This window comes from Epinephelus moara, chromosome 3, assembly GCF_006386435.1.
Source record: "Epinephelus moara isolate mb chromosome 3, YSFRI_EMoa_1.0, whole genome shotgun sequence".
NCBI classification, from domain to species: Eukaryota; Metazoa; Chordata; class Actinopteri; order Perciformes; family Serranidae; genus Epinephelus; species Epinephelus moara.
The window spans coordinates 5,750,675-5,766,840 of NC_065508.1; the positions used below are offsets into that span (position 1 = coordinate 5,750,675).

Below are 16,166 nucleotides of genomic sequence, written 5' to 3' on the forward strand. Positions count from 1 at the left end.
AGTATGATGAATTTTCATGATTTTGGACGAAATGCTATACTATGACGAATTTTCATGATTTTGGACGACATGCTATACTATGACAATATTTCACGATTTTGGACGACATTCTATACTATGAAGAATTTTCATGATTTTGGACAACATGCTATGCTATGACAATATTTCACGAGTTTGGACGACAAACTATGCTATGACAATATTTCATGATTTTGGACGACATGCTATACTATGATGATTTTTCATGATTTTGGACGACATGCTATACTATGACGTTATTTCACGATTTTGGATGACATGCTGTACTATGACGAATTTTCATGATTTTGGACGACATGCTATACTATGACAATATTTCATGATTTCGGACTACGTGCTATATTATGACGATATTTCATCATTTTGGATGACATGCTATAGTATGATGAATTTTCATGATTTTGGACGACATGCTATACTATGATGATTTTTCATGATTTTGGACGACATACTATACTATGACGAATTTTCATGATTTTGGACCACATACTATGCTACAACGATATGTCATAATCTTGGACCACATGCTATACTATGACGAATTTTCACGATTTTGGACGACATGCTATACTATGACAATATTTCATGATCTTGGACCACATGCTATACTAGGACGAATTTTCACGATCTTAGACAACATGTTATACTATGATGATTTTTCATGTTTTTATTTGTTTCAATGCTTTTTAGCTTTTTTCACCATAGTACACTATGACTTTTCGAGGTGATTTTTTGACACTACTATACAATGACCATGATCAACATACTCCAATGTGCTATGCTATGACCTTTCAACATGCTATACTGAGTTATTTAAATGTTTTCAACTTTGAGTTTTTTCCATCATACTATGATATTTTTTGACATGATATACTATGCCATTCTTTTGAGGTTATCCTAGATACTACACCTTGAGTTTTTTTTTTTTGACATACTATACTATGAGGTTTTTTTTCCCCAACTACTATACTATGGCCTTTTTCGGAATGCTATAGTATGAAATTGCTGAGTTTTTTTGACAAGTGTGTGCATGTGCTATAGGGAACAGGACTGTTTTTTCCTGTTTCTCGTATATTACTGATTACTCTTTATAATAAACTTTGCATTGGGTTAGTCACTCAATAAATTCTGTGGTGCTTTGTTCTCATCCCTTGTATCTGGATTATGTTGCATTGATAGTGATTTCTTTTCTAGAAAAGAGTTATCATAAAGACTGTATTAGTTGTGCTATCCTATAATCAATTTACAGTAAATATATGTTTAAGTTTGTTACTTACGTTAATAGGTTAGAACTCAAAGTGGCGATGCAGTCTTTAAGTATAAGAAAAGGGTCTTAAAAAAGGTCTTTGAAAAGGTATTAAATTTAACTTTAGGGGTCTTGTATATACCCTGCTGTTCATGTAGAGAGGAAAAAAGAAAGAAATGACACACATCTCTTTTTTAAAATGTTTTAATATTAAACAGTCCAGTTAAAATATTAACATTGTATCGATCACAGAAGGAGATCTCTTTTTCAACATTCATGTCTTTTTATACAACCATTAATGAGGCCTCCTGTAATACCTTAAGACATTTTACAATCAAAAATATGTTTAAATGTCACTGAAATGAAAAGTGTTGATGTATCTTCTGTCTGAGCAGCAAGTGGATGTAGTCTGGACTGGTGAACTTTAAGTGCTGTTACTAAACATTACTTAAAATACAAAATACGTTTACAAGAATTAATACAAGATCAATGTGCATGCATTTATAATGGACTCCACTAACGTTAAAGCTACAGTGGAAGAATGGATAAAGAAAATCCATGAAATCTGCATGTGTAATAAAGTGCAATCTTTCTACTTGGGAAAATAAAAAGTGAAACTGGTGGCCACTGAGAGCGGGCAAACATTCACAATCAGAAACGGATCAAGAGCTTATCTGGATTAAAATAATTAAAATCTAATAATCACTAAAGATTGGGAACCTTATCTTCCCATATCCCAAGTTTGGCAAGGCCTAAGGTTAAAGGTCAGGGGTCACAGGTCATCAGTGGCCCTTCTTGGGATCGTCAGGGATGCTCTCGTTTAGAGGGGTGAGGCTGGTGAGAAGGGTGTGGCGTTCATACTGCTTGGTCTGCCTAAATTTGGTGTCAGTGCCGTGGAGCCGATCCAGGAAGCCAAAGACCCCGAAACACTGGTTGAACCTGAAACCAGGAAGGACATGTGACTACAACTGTTAAAATTATCTACAAACAAGAATGTATTTTATTAGGAAAACAACAAAATAATAATAATGTTTAAAAAAAAAAATTATGACATGGGATCTGTGTTGTCTTTGTTGTCATTTTCCGATTTACAGTAATCAAGAGTCAAAACGTCATCCGCTAACAAGTCTCCAGAGCTTGATGTATCTTAGAGAGAGCTCCATTGGTGTCCAAAAACTATTAAAAACATATCTATGAGCCACACTACTGCACTTGGTGACATGTACCTACATTACGATGCAGTTTATTTGAGTCAGTCCCCCATACATTGTAATGCTGATCCCAAATGCTGACCACAGCACAAAATGTAGATTAATCCGCAGCTGAAAATAGTCCCCAAGAAATGCGGTAGTGAAACATTTATAACAGCATATATTTGTGACCCATTTTAAATATTCACATCTTCAGTAGAAATAAGGCTGAGAGCCACATATAGAGTAAGGAAGAGTATGGAGAGACAGACTAACTCATTGTTAGTTTTGGTATTTTCTGTGGAATTTGTTGACAATAACGTATGAAATATAGTCGGCTCTTGAAGTGAAAAAATAACTACAGGTCATAGTGAATTCCTAATAATCACTTCGATTTTTACAAATAAAAGTTCAACAGATGAATAACGAAAAAGAGAAAGCACTCTCAGAAGAGTGGGCAGGTGGACTCACCTGAGATGGTGGAAGTCATGAAACTCGGGGGAGGGCAGGAAGGGGAGGTGGTATCCACAGTGGGAGATGGTTGTGCTGATCAGAGCCAGGCAGTACCACAGGCAGGTAGTGGTCAGGTGGGATCCCAGGATCACCGGCCCAATTGCCACCGGCAGCATGTTGGAGATCTAGTGGCAACGAAGAGAAAGAAACTGATTTTAGTGGCTGAGGAAAATCCAGCAATTCTCAAATCTACAGAGATCAAGACACAGACATATAAAATAAAATGATAAGCGGGGAGAGGGTGACTCACCACATGCTCCAAAGGATGAGCATAGATAGAGACGAGTCCAATGGGAGCGGTCCACTCATGGTGCTGTTTGTGGAAATGCTTGTAAAGGCTGGGATGGTGGAACAGCCTGAGAGAGAAGACGATAAAGATCTCAATAAAACACCATGACGTTATCCACTGATACATTTTTGACAACAAGACTGAGATTCTACAGCCATGCTACTGGCTCTGTGAGGCTGTACTTCGGCACACATTGGCAAAGTTTTCCCTCCTTTCTCCAAGAAAACCCTTTCTGACAGAAAGCTATGAATTGTAACCCAAACCAAGACTTTTTTTCTTAACCTTACCCAAGAAATCCCTTTCTGGTAAAAAGCCCTTGAGGAACATTTCTCCCAACTGCTACTGAGGCACATGTTTTTTTGAGCTAAATACTAATATCAGCATGCTAAAATGCTCACAATGCCAAAGCTAACAGAAACAGGTTCATGGCACAGAAGGTTTTCACATATGAGGTTTTTGCCTTGCCAAGGAACTGAAAAAATAAAAACTTTGACCTGATGATGTCACTAGGTAAACGGTCATTACTTTAATTATTACTTTTTGTATTTTCTTTCTGACCCTGATTAAATGTTTTTGCAATATACAGTACCTGTATTTTTGTTTTCTTTACATTTACATCCTTGACTCTTACCACTAGGTGGCAGTAATTTGTAAAGTTCAGTATTTCAGTGACACCTGAATCTCTAATGAGGAAGAAGTGGCCTTTTTCACTGCGGAGACATCTGGGCATATCACAGTAGGATAAGCACAGGTGTAAATAATACAATTAAAGGTCCAAACCTGTGTGAATAGTAAAACATTACTTCCTCCACTAAGGAAAAGAAAGCCAGCTCCATCAGGGCCCAGTGGAAGGTGGGCAGCTCAGGGTCACAGGGGTTCCCTCTCAGGATCATCAGGTGGTAAGCCGCCACCACCATGGACCCCGAGATGAAAACCTGGTTAAAGAGGACGGTCTTCAACGCATGGCGAAGCTTAGCTGGATCCACCTGGAGGACAAGGGAGGAGTCAGAAAGACGTCAAAACCAGATGTAATCTCAAAAAGTATGCATTTCTTGTGTCTAGTGACAAAAATATTGAATTTATATAACACTGCATTAATCTGGCATAGATTTGCATTTGAGGTCATACGGAAAGTGTATTTTAAAAGCTAAATTCCATATAAAATTTTGGACAAATTAAACCTTATTCTTTATGGGTTTAATGTGATTATTTCATTTATCAATTTTTATGTACATGTAAAAAACTTTCTTATGAAGATGGTTGCAATTAAAAAGTAATTCAAAAAAATAATATGATTTACTGTTTAAGTAGTTCAGTGCATGTAGTGTAGTGTAGTGAGCAGGTTTTAAATAAAGATATAACAAAGACGTGCATGTTGACAGGTCAGAGTTGATACTCCAACTCAAAAAGTAGCAGTTTGCATCTTATCATCTTAACAACAATGCAAATAAGCAGATGGAAAGTTTCTGTCTCAGCTGAGAAATATCTCCAGATTGTGTGTAAATAACAAACTTGACTTTTCACCATTAATCTTTGGACCCTGGCTGTAAACACATGGACATATCATGATGACCTTTTCCATATGTGTTTGGGTGAGCACGTGTGTGTGTATGGAGCACACACAAATTAACTTTTGCACAGTTACAGTTAGGGATGCACTACTGATTTTTGTGTGTGTTTTGTTTTTATTGCGTGTTATGTACTGTATGTGTTCAGAATATGTGCCGGGTCCCAGGAAGAATAGTGGCAGCTAATAGGGATCCTAAACTAATATTGGATATTGAGCCAATACTGACTCAAACAGCTCAACCGGATATCGGTGACAACAGAGCTGATCTGTTCAACTCCATGTTTACAGTTTCAGCTGCTATGTTATTTTATAGTGGATTTTCATTTCCTGTTTGCCCAAAACATTTACAAAGAATTTTAATTCCTGTTTATGTTGAATGTTTAGTATCGATCAGGCTTGTCTGCACTAGTTCGTGATTTAATGTTTACATTTGTTCGAATTTTGTGCAGCTGTATTGTTTTATACTGGCATTTTAATGCCTGTTTAAGTTTTGACCAATGTGTTATTTATGTTAATACTGAGGATTTGTTTTACCAAGTTGTTGGTGCACAATTTCTTATTTTAATAATAAATAACGATTCAGTAAATTTAAAGGCCGTGTTTTGTTTTGTTTTTTTATTACATTTCATTTAAAAACTTGAGAAAGCGATGTTTCAGTCAAGCCTGATGTTCATGTTCTTACATATAAAAGAATAGGCACTTCTACACAGTGAGGCATACAGCTCATTAATTAAACACTGGATCACAACTAAGTATCGGCAGACACCCAAAGACCAAGTATATCTGAAGAAATAGGATTAGTGTATCCCTAGTTGCAGTACAGTACTGTTTTGTAATTTTATGTGTTTACCTGCACAACAACCTAAAGATAGACCTTTTTCACAGCGGACATTTTGACTTGTCGAAGCACAGTTGTTACTTATAACAATAGTGATGGCTCCTTTTCATTCACAGCGTGACAGTGAGTGAACAAATGGCCATCTGAAGATTGGCCAAAGGGCTCTGACATGCAATCCAAATCACTAAATTAAGATATGTAGATAGATTGCTTGATAAGAGTTGTATTGTTGCGACACAACAGCACATCCTGGCTTTGTTTATGACTAATAGGGCTCAAGTTCAGACAGTTCTTATCAGTCACAGGGTTTCATTATCTCAGAGCAGAGAAATGGACTATAGAAAGCCAACAGGACACACACAATGACTCAGCAGATTAGCTCATTATAGGTGATATAAAGTTTTATGGTTGACATCATCTTATTTCCACCGATTACAGCAAAATATAAATGTTCTGCAAATTTAGGTCGCCCCATAAAAGTAATAAACCCTACAAATGTCGTGTACTTCCATGTAGTGATAACATGCTGCATCTCTGGCAGTATATTCAGAGACAACACTTTACATGATGGATGGGTTATGGATGTAAATCAACCTTAAACTGACTGTTTTTATTCTGCCAATGAACATGAGGTGTATGCACTGTGTGTTTCTGGTTATAATCTTTGGAAGGTAATCAATAAGATGATTACAGTTGGAGTGTAACCTTCCAGCCCTGGCTATCAGTAATGTCAGTCTTTATCTCTCCAGTGTCCATCAACATCTGTTAATCAAACACTGTGAGAAGACTTTGGTCAAACGTACAGGTGGACATGTAACATCCAAAATACAGAGGGCTGTTCTTTTATATACCTACACACTACAAAAAAGATTGAGATTTTCATTCATTAAAATAGTGTTTATTTTAAAATATATTATTAGTGTTTCTATTGTTGGTGTAAAAGCCTTAAACAGCAAAATGATTACGGATTATGATGTAAAATAATCAAAAGGTAAAAAAAATTGTGGATTGTAATTTAGAGTATAATGTACTTTTTTTCCTTTCTTTGGTATAGTTGATATTCTGGGTTATACCTTGGTTAATATAAGATAGGCAAAAATAAGCCTGGGACTTCAGCCTTTTCCTTTTTTGGTTATTAACTGTGAGAAAATATGTGTGAAATAATCTTTGTTTCTCCAGATGTATGTAAGGAAAATAAAAAAATGTTTATTAATTCACTCATTTTGTTTCTTCTGGCAGATAAATGCATAAACTTCTCTCAAAACTGAAGCTGTGATTATTAAAGACCGAAGCATATTCCTAAATCTTATTCACTGTGGCCCAAAAGTACACAGGAAATAAATTCAATAAACATACCAATAAATGGAGAAATTAATAAAAATATAGATTAATAAATCAATGTGGAAATAAAAGTATGATTAACAATATAAGAAAAATAAAACATAAATGTGGAAAGAAATATTCATTGTTTATTTCCTTATTACCCATGAATTTGTTTATTTTTTTGAATTGGCAAAATTTAAATTTATTCATCTATTTAGAATTTATCATGCTTTTTAAAATGCATTTATTTATTCATATACTCCCTGTGTCATTTCTATAGATCATGATAAATATTGTGATGCTGGCGAAATTAGAAATTGTATCCACAATAAATGTCTAAAATCTTTATGTCTTGTCAAAGGAATTAAGTTATATTAATTCTATTCATCCACTTAGTGATGCAGTTTAACCCATTAAGGTAAGAAGACTGACATTAGATGGATTTATTATCTGTCACTACATCAAATGTCAATAATGCAAATGTTACTGTATCAGAGGTTTAAAAGGAAAATAAGGTGAAATCCACAGTATTAGCTGTTCATGCTGTAACGACATTGGTGTAAGAAGTGGAGGTCCATGTAAAGTTAGTATCTCTGTAGTCGCAAATATAATATTCCTAGTTGTAATAATAGTGGAGGAGGCTCTATTGGTAGTGGTACTAGTGGTGGTATTAATAGTAAAACAAGAGGAGACGCTCTAACATATTTATTAGAGGACATACCGGGTTATTCTTGTCCACCTGGATGCGGTAGCGGGTGATGAAGGCGGGTTTACCGGTGGTGTCCACCAGCAGCAGCAGACCATTTGTCACCCAGAACGCCAGAGTGGGGACCAACATTGTGCCTGTTGAGAAAAACAAAAGCTGCTGTCACAGAATGAAACGATGATGGCAGCGCCTGATGTGGGCCTGAATATTTTAGCCAAGGCTGTACATGACTTTTTCCAGAACTTGAGATAAAAAACAAAAATATTTGAACAATGTGTCATGATAAATGCTGCAAACAACTCACTGATATTTTTAAGAAACGTCTGGCCTTTAGCATTTTCTGATCTGACTATAAAACAGATTGTTTTAACAACTGTCATTTTCACAGATATCAAACAGGATTGCACCTTGTGAGATGAAGTTTTTTATTACTTGCGCTTTGCTTTATTGTTTTATCTTAATGTATATTGCATAGTCACTTTGGAGGAATGCCTCGCTTACAATAATCACCCTATCTTGTAAACATATTCGTTTGGACTGGCAGCACAGAATGTCCTTCATAGATCATATCAGGTTGAGGAACACCTTCCGATGTGCAAAACAGCTGGACAGTTCATGGACAACAACAACAACAACAAGACTGCTGCATTATCAGAGTGAGTAAGTCGACACCAGAGGTCATGTCTTGAGGTTATATATGATATGCAGAACTGAACAGCTGTTCTCAATGCTACACAAACATGCTATTTCCTCTGTAGATAAGGTGCTATTTTGTGCAGTGTCATAACTCTGAAAACAAAGTCCTGTTTGTGTCTCTGGGGGGATGAAACCCTGTGTGTAATCTAATTTAAAGCTACATCAGTAAATATCTTTAAGTACTGTGAAAATTCTAAAATGTTAGAACTGAATACAGGAATAGTTAGAGGGCTATATAGATCCGTAAAGCCACCTATTTCCAAGCGTTTCATAGCAATACAAAGTTTGTATTGATTAAAAAAGCAGGTCATTCAGCTGTTATCATGTAGGAGACATACTGCTGTGTGTTTGATTTGGCCTCACAAAGACTGCTCTGTCATGAAAGGTCAGTAGTCTGGTTGGTTGCAACATGTTCTTTTACAGAGCACTTTTTTGACAAGAAAAACAAAACAAGATGTTATGTCTTACCTAAGTAGAACAAAGCAGTTTCATGACCCTCAAAGGTAACGTGCAGTTTCGTCCACAAGTTCTGCCAGAAATCTCCAGAAGCTCCCCAGAATCTCTGAAGATGCCTGGAGGAGGAAATGTTATCAAATGTCAAAGTTCCCAAGATTTCTTACATGGCAAAACCAATGTTTATTCTTTTGTACACTTTTTCTAGAGAACTCATCCCACACTTTATGGCTCGTGCACCAGCCGAGAAACAGTTAAACTAAAAACAATAAGTTTGCAATGGCTCACAGCCACCTAGCAGCCACCTAATAATGCCCTAACTACCCAGAAACACTGTAGCAACCATGTACCAAGAACCTCTATATACCCTTGCAATCATATATAAGTATGTTAACATGGACATGAATAACCCCTGTATTATCGGGTTTTTGGAGTATCACGTTTATGTGTTTGAGCATGTAAACACCGAGCTGGAGTACTCAGAAAGAAACTGGGAATATCAGGGGAAAATGAGTAGCCTGATTTCTCTGAGCTCATGTAAACACCATGTCCTGAATATGATCATAACTAGGATAAGCGACATACAACTGTTATTCATGTAACTGCACTCATACTGAACACACAGCCACATCCTGACAAAAACCTTCTGGCAAAAACTTTGTGTCATATCCTGAAATTTAAGTCACGCCATGCCCGTCTATGCAAAACTGTCAGATGGAAAACCTACCTTAACCTGCATGCATTTATTGTGAAAAAAAAAAGACCCGGTCTGAGCACCCTGTTTCGAATATTCCCAAAGATAATTAGACCCGATCCAAAATTAGATTAACCCCTGCAGACACTAACAGAGAGAGAACAACAGCAGCAGCACTCTGCACTTTCGCCTGCCACTGCTTGTTTATTATTGCTGGTGACTGATTATTTTCCAAGACTAATTTTTAGAAGTAACGGAAAGTCCTATTTTTATCTCCTGCACCAACAATGAAACATTCTGTAGCCAAGTGAGTGAGACAGTTATTAACAGAATGAGAAAAAAAGTTTTCTTCACAAATTCAAAATAACACAGTGATTGATATACTTTTTATCATTTGGAGGGTAAAGTATTCCTTTAATATCTATTAATTAAAATATAATTAATTTGTTAAATAGGGTACTCATTTTCTGAAATATTTTTGCTGTGGAGATAATGATGTACCAGGTGATCATCACCACACCTGACCGACTGGACCAAGTATAATTTGGACCCAATCAGACTGTCCAGTCCTGCTTAATACTGGCGTGATGATTCCCATCCACTTCTCTTCTTTCCCTTAGCTGTTCTTTTTTTATTGTGCACTGATGTAAGACCCTGCGACACTGCCCCTCCTCAGGTTCATCTCAAGTTCATGTCAGGACAAGCTATTCGTTTGTTGTATTCTAACACTACAAACTGTAAGGTAATCCTACCATGTCAGCGAGTTGCCAAATGCAGCCAAGAACAAGATTCCAGATCCGATGACAACCGCAGCTTTCTTCACTGAGTCCCACAGTCCTCCAGGGCCCTCCTGTGCAGAGAAAAAGCAACAATGGTGTATGTATGAATCTCTCTGTTATACTCTGATGAGACAGTGCAATCTCACCATGCTGAGCTACATCAGAAACAGCTTACAGTGTGGAAATGTCTCTAAAACAACAGTGAGGATGGCAGCACTGTGGCGTCTTAGGTCTATTCTGTTAACAGTGATCTACACAGACAAAGAAGACTTTAAGGCTTATGTTTCCATAAGGACGAGGCATTTGGCACCCTGGGACTGAATAGAGATAACACACTTTAATAAAGAAAGTGAGACTGAAGAGAAAAATAAATCAGGCAGCAGGAGAGAAACCCTCGTGTGCCTCTGAGTCCTTGTGTATCTTAAAGGAATACTTCACCCACTAAATGACCATTTGTAAATCAATAGGTCATGTTGTGTTACCTTGAATTCATGAAAAAAACTTTGTTATTCTCCTGTGCCTTCATGGACAACGGCAAACATTTTGATGAACTGACAGCAAAACTATATCAAAATATTCATTTACAAAGTCTCATACGAGTGCTGCAGTATAACCCAAGTCTCATTAACTAGTCATATGTTTGGGAAGCACTGAGCATACGACGGCATTAATGAGACTTGGATTATACTGCACGAGTTGTGTGAGAGTGTGTATGCTGATGTTTTGATGGAGTTTTGCTGTGTTTAAAGGCCGCAGTCAATCAATGTTCATTAAAGCATTTAATTGTAGGACTGCAATGAAAATAGGCTTTATTGTTTTTTGGTCTTAATGATCAGAAGTAGTGAAGTGCAGAGTTTGAGTGTATTTTGTATTTTCTTTTTTTGTTTTAAGATATTTTTTGGGCAGTTTTGCCTGTAATTGATAGGAAAGTCAAGTGTGAAAGGGGGAGAGAGAGAGGGAATGACATGCAGCAAAGGGCCACAGGCTGGAGTTGAACCCGGGCTGCTGCAGCAACAGCCCTGCACATTGGGCGCCCGCTCCATCCACCAAGCCACTGACGCCCCAGTGTATTTTGTATTTTGAACTGTACTGTGAAATTGAAATGTGAAATTTTAATGAGGACAGTGTTGACTGCACAGTAAATACATTTTAGATTAAGGTTTTCCCCATGTATGCCTTTTAATATTGGATGTGCTGTAAAGAAAATGTATTTTAGTGTGACCATAACAGATTTAAACAAATTTTGTGTCTCTTACAATAAATTAATTTAAATTTATTTCGATTTCTTACTTTTATCTCAAATACTTCATGTTAAATATGTCCAACGAATCCATGGTGCATTTAGTAAGAGCAAAATCTGAGCCAGCCACGCTGAGAGAAAACTGGATCAGTTCACTCAGCGGGAATTAAGTCCAGGGATTGATGTCACATTCACCAGACCTTCTAAAATGCCAGCTTTTACCCCGGCTGCCCTTTGCCCAGCCATGGCAACAGTGGGAACACTGTTGGACATCTATCCTTATGAGGACATTTATTGCCTACAATCAGTTCTCTAAGCAATCTGTAGTCTTCATCCCCAAACACACTGTCAATATTTTTCCACTATAGGAAACTGCACTCTCTCATAACTCTCCTTAACATTTTTTATTATTATTATGCATGACCGATTATTTGCCATCTTCTCTTTGTTCCCTGCAGGTCTCCACAAATTTACACATGAGGGAAGAATTTACACGAGGGAAGAAATGCAACTTGTCAGGTCGAGCCTGTCCCCAAGAACAACACAGCAAACAGGACGAAAGGGAGGTGCAAAGTTTATATAACAGGTGTTTTAACAGAAAAGCACATATGCTACAAAGTGCGCAACAGAGAGGCAACACAGATAAATACAGAGTGGACAACATGACAGGTAAAAATACAGAAAAAATTAGACACTTTTAGGGAACTATAAAGGTCTATTAAAGGCACAATCTCTAGTTTGGAGTGTCAGGCAGAAAATACATTATTTAAAAATTGTTTTAAGTCTTTGAGGCTTGAAAATAAATGTAAAATTTGCAATATATTAGCAGTGACAAAAAGCTGGGGGTCACCACTGAGTTTGCAACATTTTATACCTTTTCTCATGCTAAAATAATATTTGCCAACAATGATCGATGGTTATGTTTGATGAAAACTAAATAAAAGGAACACAAACTTCTACATGAACACAAACTTGTAACGTACAGTATGTTTTGTCAGACCAAGATACTTGAGGCTAGACCCACGCAGGTTTCCTGAAGATGTGTGCCGATACAATAATCCTGAATTTTATCATTTTCACGCCCCAAAATGTGCAAGGATTCTGTGTTTCTTGGGAGGATGTCAGAGACTTTGATGCAGACAGTTAAAGGAATCTATACGAGCACTTTAATTATTTAAATGTATAAAATGATTTGTGGCTCATACCCTCAATTGAAATATATAGGATGATAAATTTTATTAACTAGTAGTGGTCAGAAAGAAGATGTTATCATACAGTGTACGGCACTGAATGGATAAAATTAAATAAGATATCCAAACACCTAATAACATTTATAATAAAACTGCAAAAATGTTCATAATTATTAAGGAAAATAACCGAACCTATAAATAACAAAACATCCACACATGTGCTCAGTACTTTTTCTTTCATGAGATACCACAGAGGTTAACAGACCGCATTATTATTTGCCCATTCTCCAAGGTTAATAAACCCTGCCACCCTCTAAAGGGTTGTGCCCGTTGGCTGTGACTCATCATATTGTGTTAATGCTGACCCACCCTAACTAGATCATCTATATTGTTTACTTATGTAACAGCACATCACGGTGTTCAGTCATAGAGGTGCTTTGTTCTTACCTGTCTGCTGCTGCCTGTCATGGCACCGCCCCTCGTGTCTGTAAGCACAATAATAAATACACTGTAAACTCTTTATTGTTTATTCTCCAGGTAGAATTAGAACAGATTCATAACCACACACAGCAAGTCTTTAAGGGGGTGAACACATCATCTATCATTACTGATAAATTAAAATAAAATACAATCATATAAAATGATAACAAGATGGGTGATTTTGGGGGGGAAATTGAATATGTGTGCTGTCCCACAATAACTGATGGCAGAAGATTAAAGATTAATGTTCTGCTGGTTATTTTGAAAGGAAGGTGGCCTAATCTCAGCTGACTTGCAAAATAATACCGTGTTTAAAAACCAGATCTTTTGTTTTCCTTTTGTGATGACGATCAAGTTTTTTTCCTTAGTCTAAGAAAATAACTTTCATTCCTTATTTTCCCACAGTGTGACAAAACTCAGACGTGGCCCCATATACCGGACTACTCCACCAATTAATTTTTATTTTTTTTTTTAAATTTAACAGCCCAACAACAGTCGACTGCTTTTATCTTTCCACGGTACAATAATCATCTGAGTGCTGTGTAGCCTGGTGCAAAATTTACAGCTGGAGGATTATGCGTAATCCTATTATAATACAGTGAGCAATTTTTCCAGTCAAATTCTTGTAGATGAAAACCTGCCCTACATCCACTAAATCTCTCTGTTTGTAGCTGAGCGAGATATGGAAAGTTAAGGGGACGAAAGGAACAAAAAGCATATAGAGATTACAGAAAAGGACATCAAATTATATTCAAAAATGTATTTTGCTTAGTGTCATGTCACTTCACTGACACTTGATCTTCACAGTGCATAATGACGTATGTGCAGCATTTGACACACAGAGAGGATGATGATGAGTTTGTGACATGACAGCGAGATTAAAAACCAATTTTGGTTCAATATGCAACTTAGAAAAAAGTGATGTGAACCTTGAAACTACTGCAAGTACACCGAGAATTGACTTTCAGTAAACTAGGAGAAATGTTGTTTACACTAGTTCACTTTTTATTCACTTTTTTTAGTATTTATTTTAGTTTTTATACCTTTTTGTGTGCGCTTTATCTTTTACTATTTATTGCCTGTCTATTTCTGACTTGACAGAGTGCTTTTTGCACAGGAATTCTTATGTAACCAGACTGCGCACAGGTCCACAAATGGCACATGATGTTATCTCATCTTTTTTTTTTTTTAGACAGACAAACTATACATATAACATTTTTTTTTAAATTTAAATTAACTTAACTTAATTTAAAATTTTATTGTGGAAACCCAGCCACAAATTATCACACTAATTATCAATCATATCAGGGTATTTATATGTCTCGAAGTTGGTGTTTTAAACTTTTTAAAAATATATATATTAAAAACAAAAGATATTTTACTAAATAAGAGAGAACTAAGGGCCTTAATTAGGCTACTTGATTTCAATTAAGCTAAATCTATTAAAAATAAATCTAAAAACAGCCTTGACATATCTTAAAATAATGCTGAGCCAAAACAAGAAAAGCATGCAGTCATATACGCCACAAATATCGAAATATCACAGTAAAATGGTGGAAAATCGAGACTTTCTTGAAAGAAATCACAACTGTAAGCACTTTACACACAGATACGGAACTGAGCAGTCTTCCACTAACAACAATAACCGGTAAAAGGTAACACTGCTTTGTTTCCGTCACAGCCAGCTGTGGGCCTAACTCAACACCAGCTTTTATAACGTGACTAAAGCCGACTCCACCGACTTGTTACCGGTCAGAGAAATAACCGACTCACCGCTGACTCTGGTGTCCACCGTCATGTCTCTTCACGGTCTCTCCTCGACTCTTCACACGCTTTCAAAACAACCCTGTATTTACAACAGCGAGCCACTTCTGATTGGCTGAATCGTGGTCAGCTGACTCAGCCTGTATGCGGAAGCTGTTTTTCCTCTCTCCCTCTTGACCACATAAAACTTGACTGTATTCAGGTTAAGGTTGAGACTCAGCAGGGAGGCTGGGGCGTCAAAGCATGCTGACAGGCACGTTTAAGTGATAAGTGAGAAAAGATTACAGTAGAACATACTCTATTGTAGTTATTGTCTGTTTTATAATATAATGGTGTTCATTCTCAGACAGGAAACACATATATTTGAAGAAAAACTGGTGAAAGACTTAAATAGTAGTAGCCTGGTGTTATGGTACTTTTATGAGTGTTGACCAATAAAATATTTCACCCATAGCTGGAGCAATTGGTCTATGAATCGATTAGTTGACTGTTAGAAGCCTTAGTGCAGCTGTTTTGATTTTCAATTCATCCCTAAAGTAATTTTTCGAGCAAAAGCATCAAACATCGTAAAGATTTACTACTTTATTTTGTTTTATAACATCATAAACAGACTGTCGTTAGATTTTGGACCACTGGTCAGACAAAACAAGTAGATTACAAGATGTCCCCTTCGCCTTTAAGAAATTGTAGTTTGGCATCTATTTATTTTGACATGTCTATAGTCACACATTGCAAATTCCCGTGTTGTAAAATTAGCAATGAGAAAGCATAATAAAGTGGGCTGAGAGGACAATTCAGCTGACATTTTTAGTGTTGGGTATTCAGATTCTGTAGGCTATAACCCGCACATGCTCAGTGCAGTCTGCTCCTAAAAGTGCCTAGTATAAAACGTGTCAGAAATATGCTTTTTAACTTTTTAAAAAAGGCAAATAATTTCCCTAAAACAGCTGGGCACTGTAGTTTTTAGCTAATGTTACTAAAACAGGAGTAAACAGTGCATTTGTTGGGAACTATTTTCAGCTGCGGATTAATACACATATGGTTCTCTTGTGAGTATTTATAGCAGTAGGAAGATGTCGATGGACCAAAATAAACTACAGTGGCCATATTCATCGCAATGAAGGAAACTGTCACCCAGTGCAACACTTTGGCAAAC

The 16,166-nt window shown here is 36.7% G+C and overlaps 1 protein-coding gene across 1 annotated transcript; it reads right to left on the bottom strand.

The window, feature by feature from the left end:
* Window positions 1–1,473: 1,473 nt before the first annotated feature.
* Window positions 1,474–15,123, bottom strand: faxdc2 (fatty acid hydroxylase domain containing 2). The gene is made up of 9 exons (XM_050040865.1): window positions 15,020–15,123; window positions 13,214–13,251; window positions 10,310–10,407; window positions 8,879–8,982; window positions 7,730–7,851; window positions 4,058–4,263; window positions 3,239–3,344; window positions 2,947–3,113; window positions 1,474–2,224 (listed from the first exon to the last, which is right to left on the bottom strand). Exons 1-9 carry the CDS (start codon window positions 15,042–15,044, stop codon window positions 2,068–2,070), a joined length of 1,023 nt encoding a protein of 340 aa, XP_049896822.1. The 5' UTR covers window positions 15,045–15,123; the 3' UTR covers window positions 1,474–2,067.
* Window positions 15,124–16,166: the final 1,043 nt, after the last annotated feature.

Excerpts from the sequence above, each read along its gene's own strand:
- faxdc2 (XM_050040865.1), bottom strand. The coding sequence starts at position 15,044 with ATGACGGTGGACACCAGAGTCAGCG. Across the intron at positions 13,252-15,019 it reads GGTGGACACCAGAGTCAGCG|ACACGAGGGGCGGTGCCATG; the intron begins GTGAGTCGGTTA and ends TTGTGCTTACAG. Across the intron at positions 4,264-7,729 it reads AGGTGGACAAGAATAACCCG|GTGGATCCAGCTAAGCTTCG; the intron begins GTATGTCCTCTA and ends CTTGTCCTCCAG.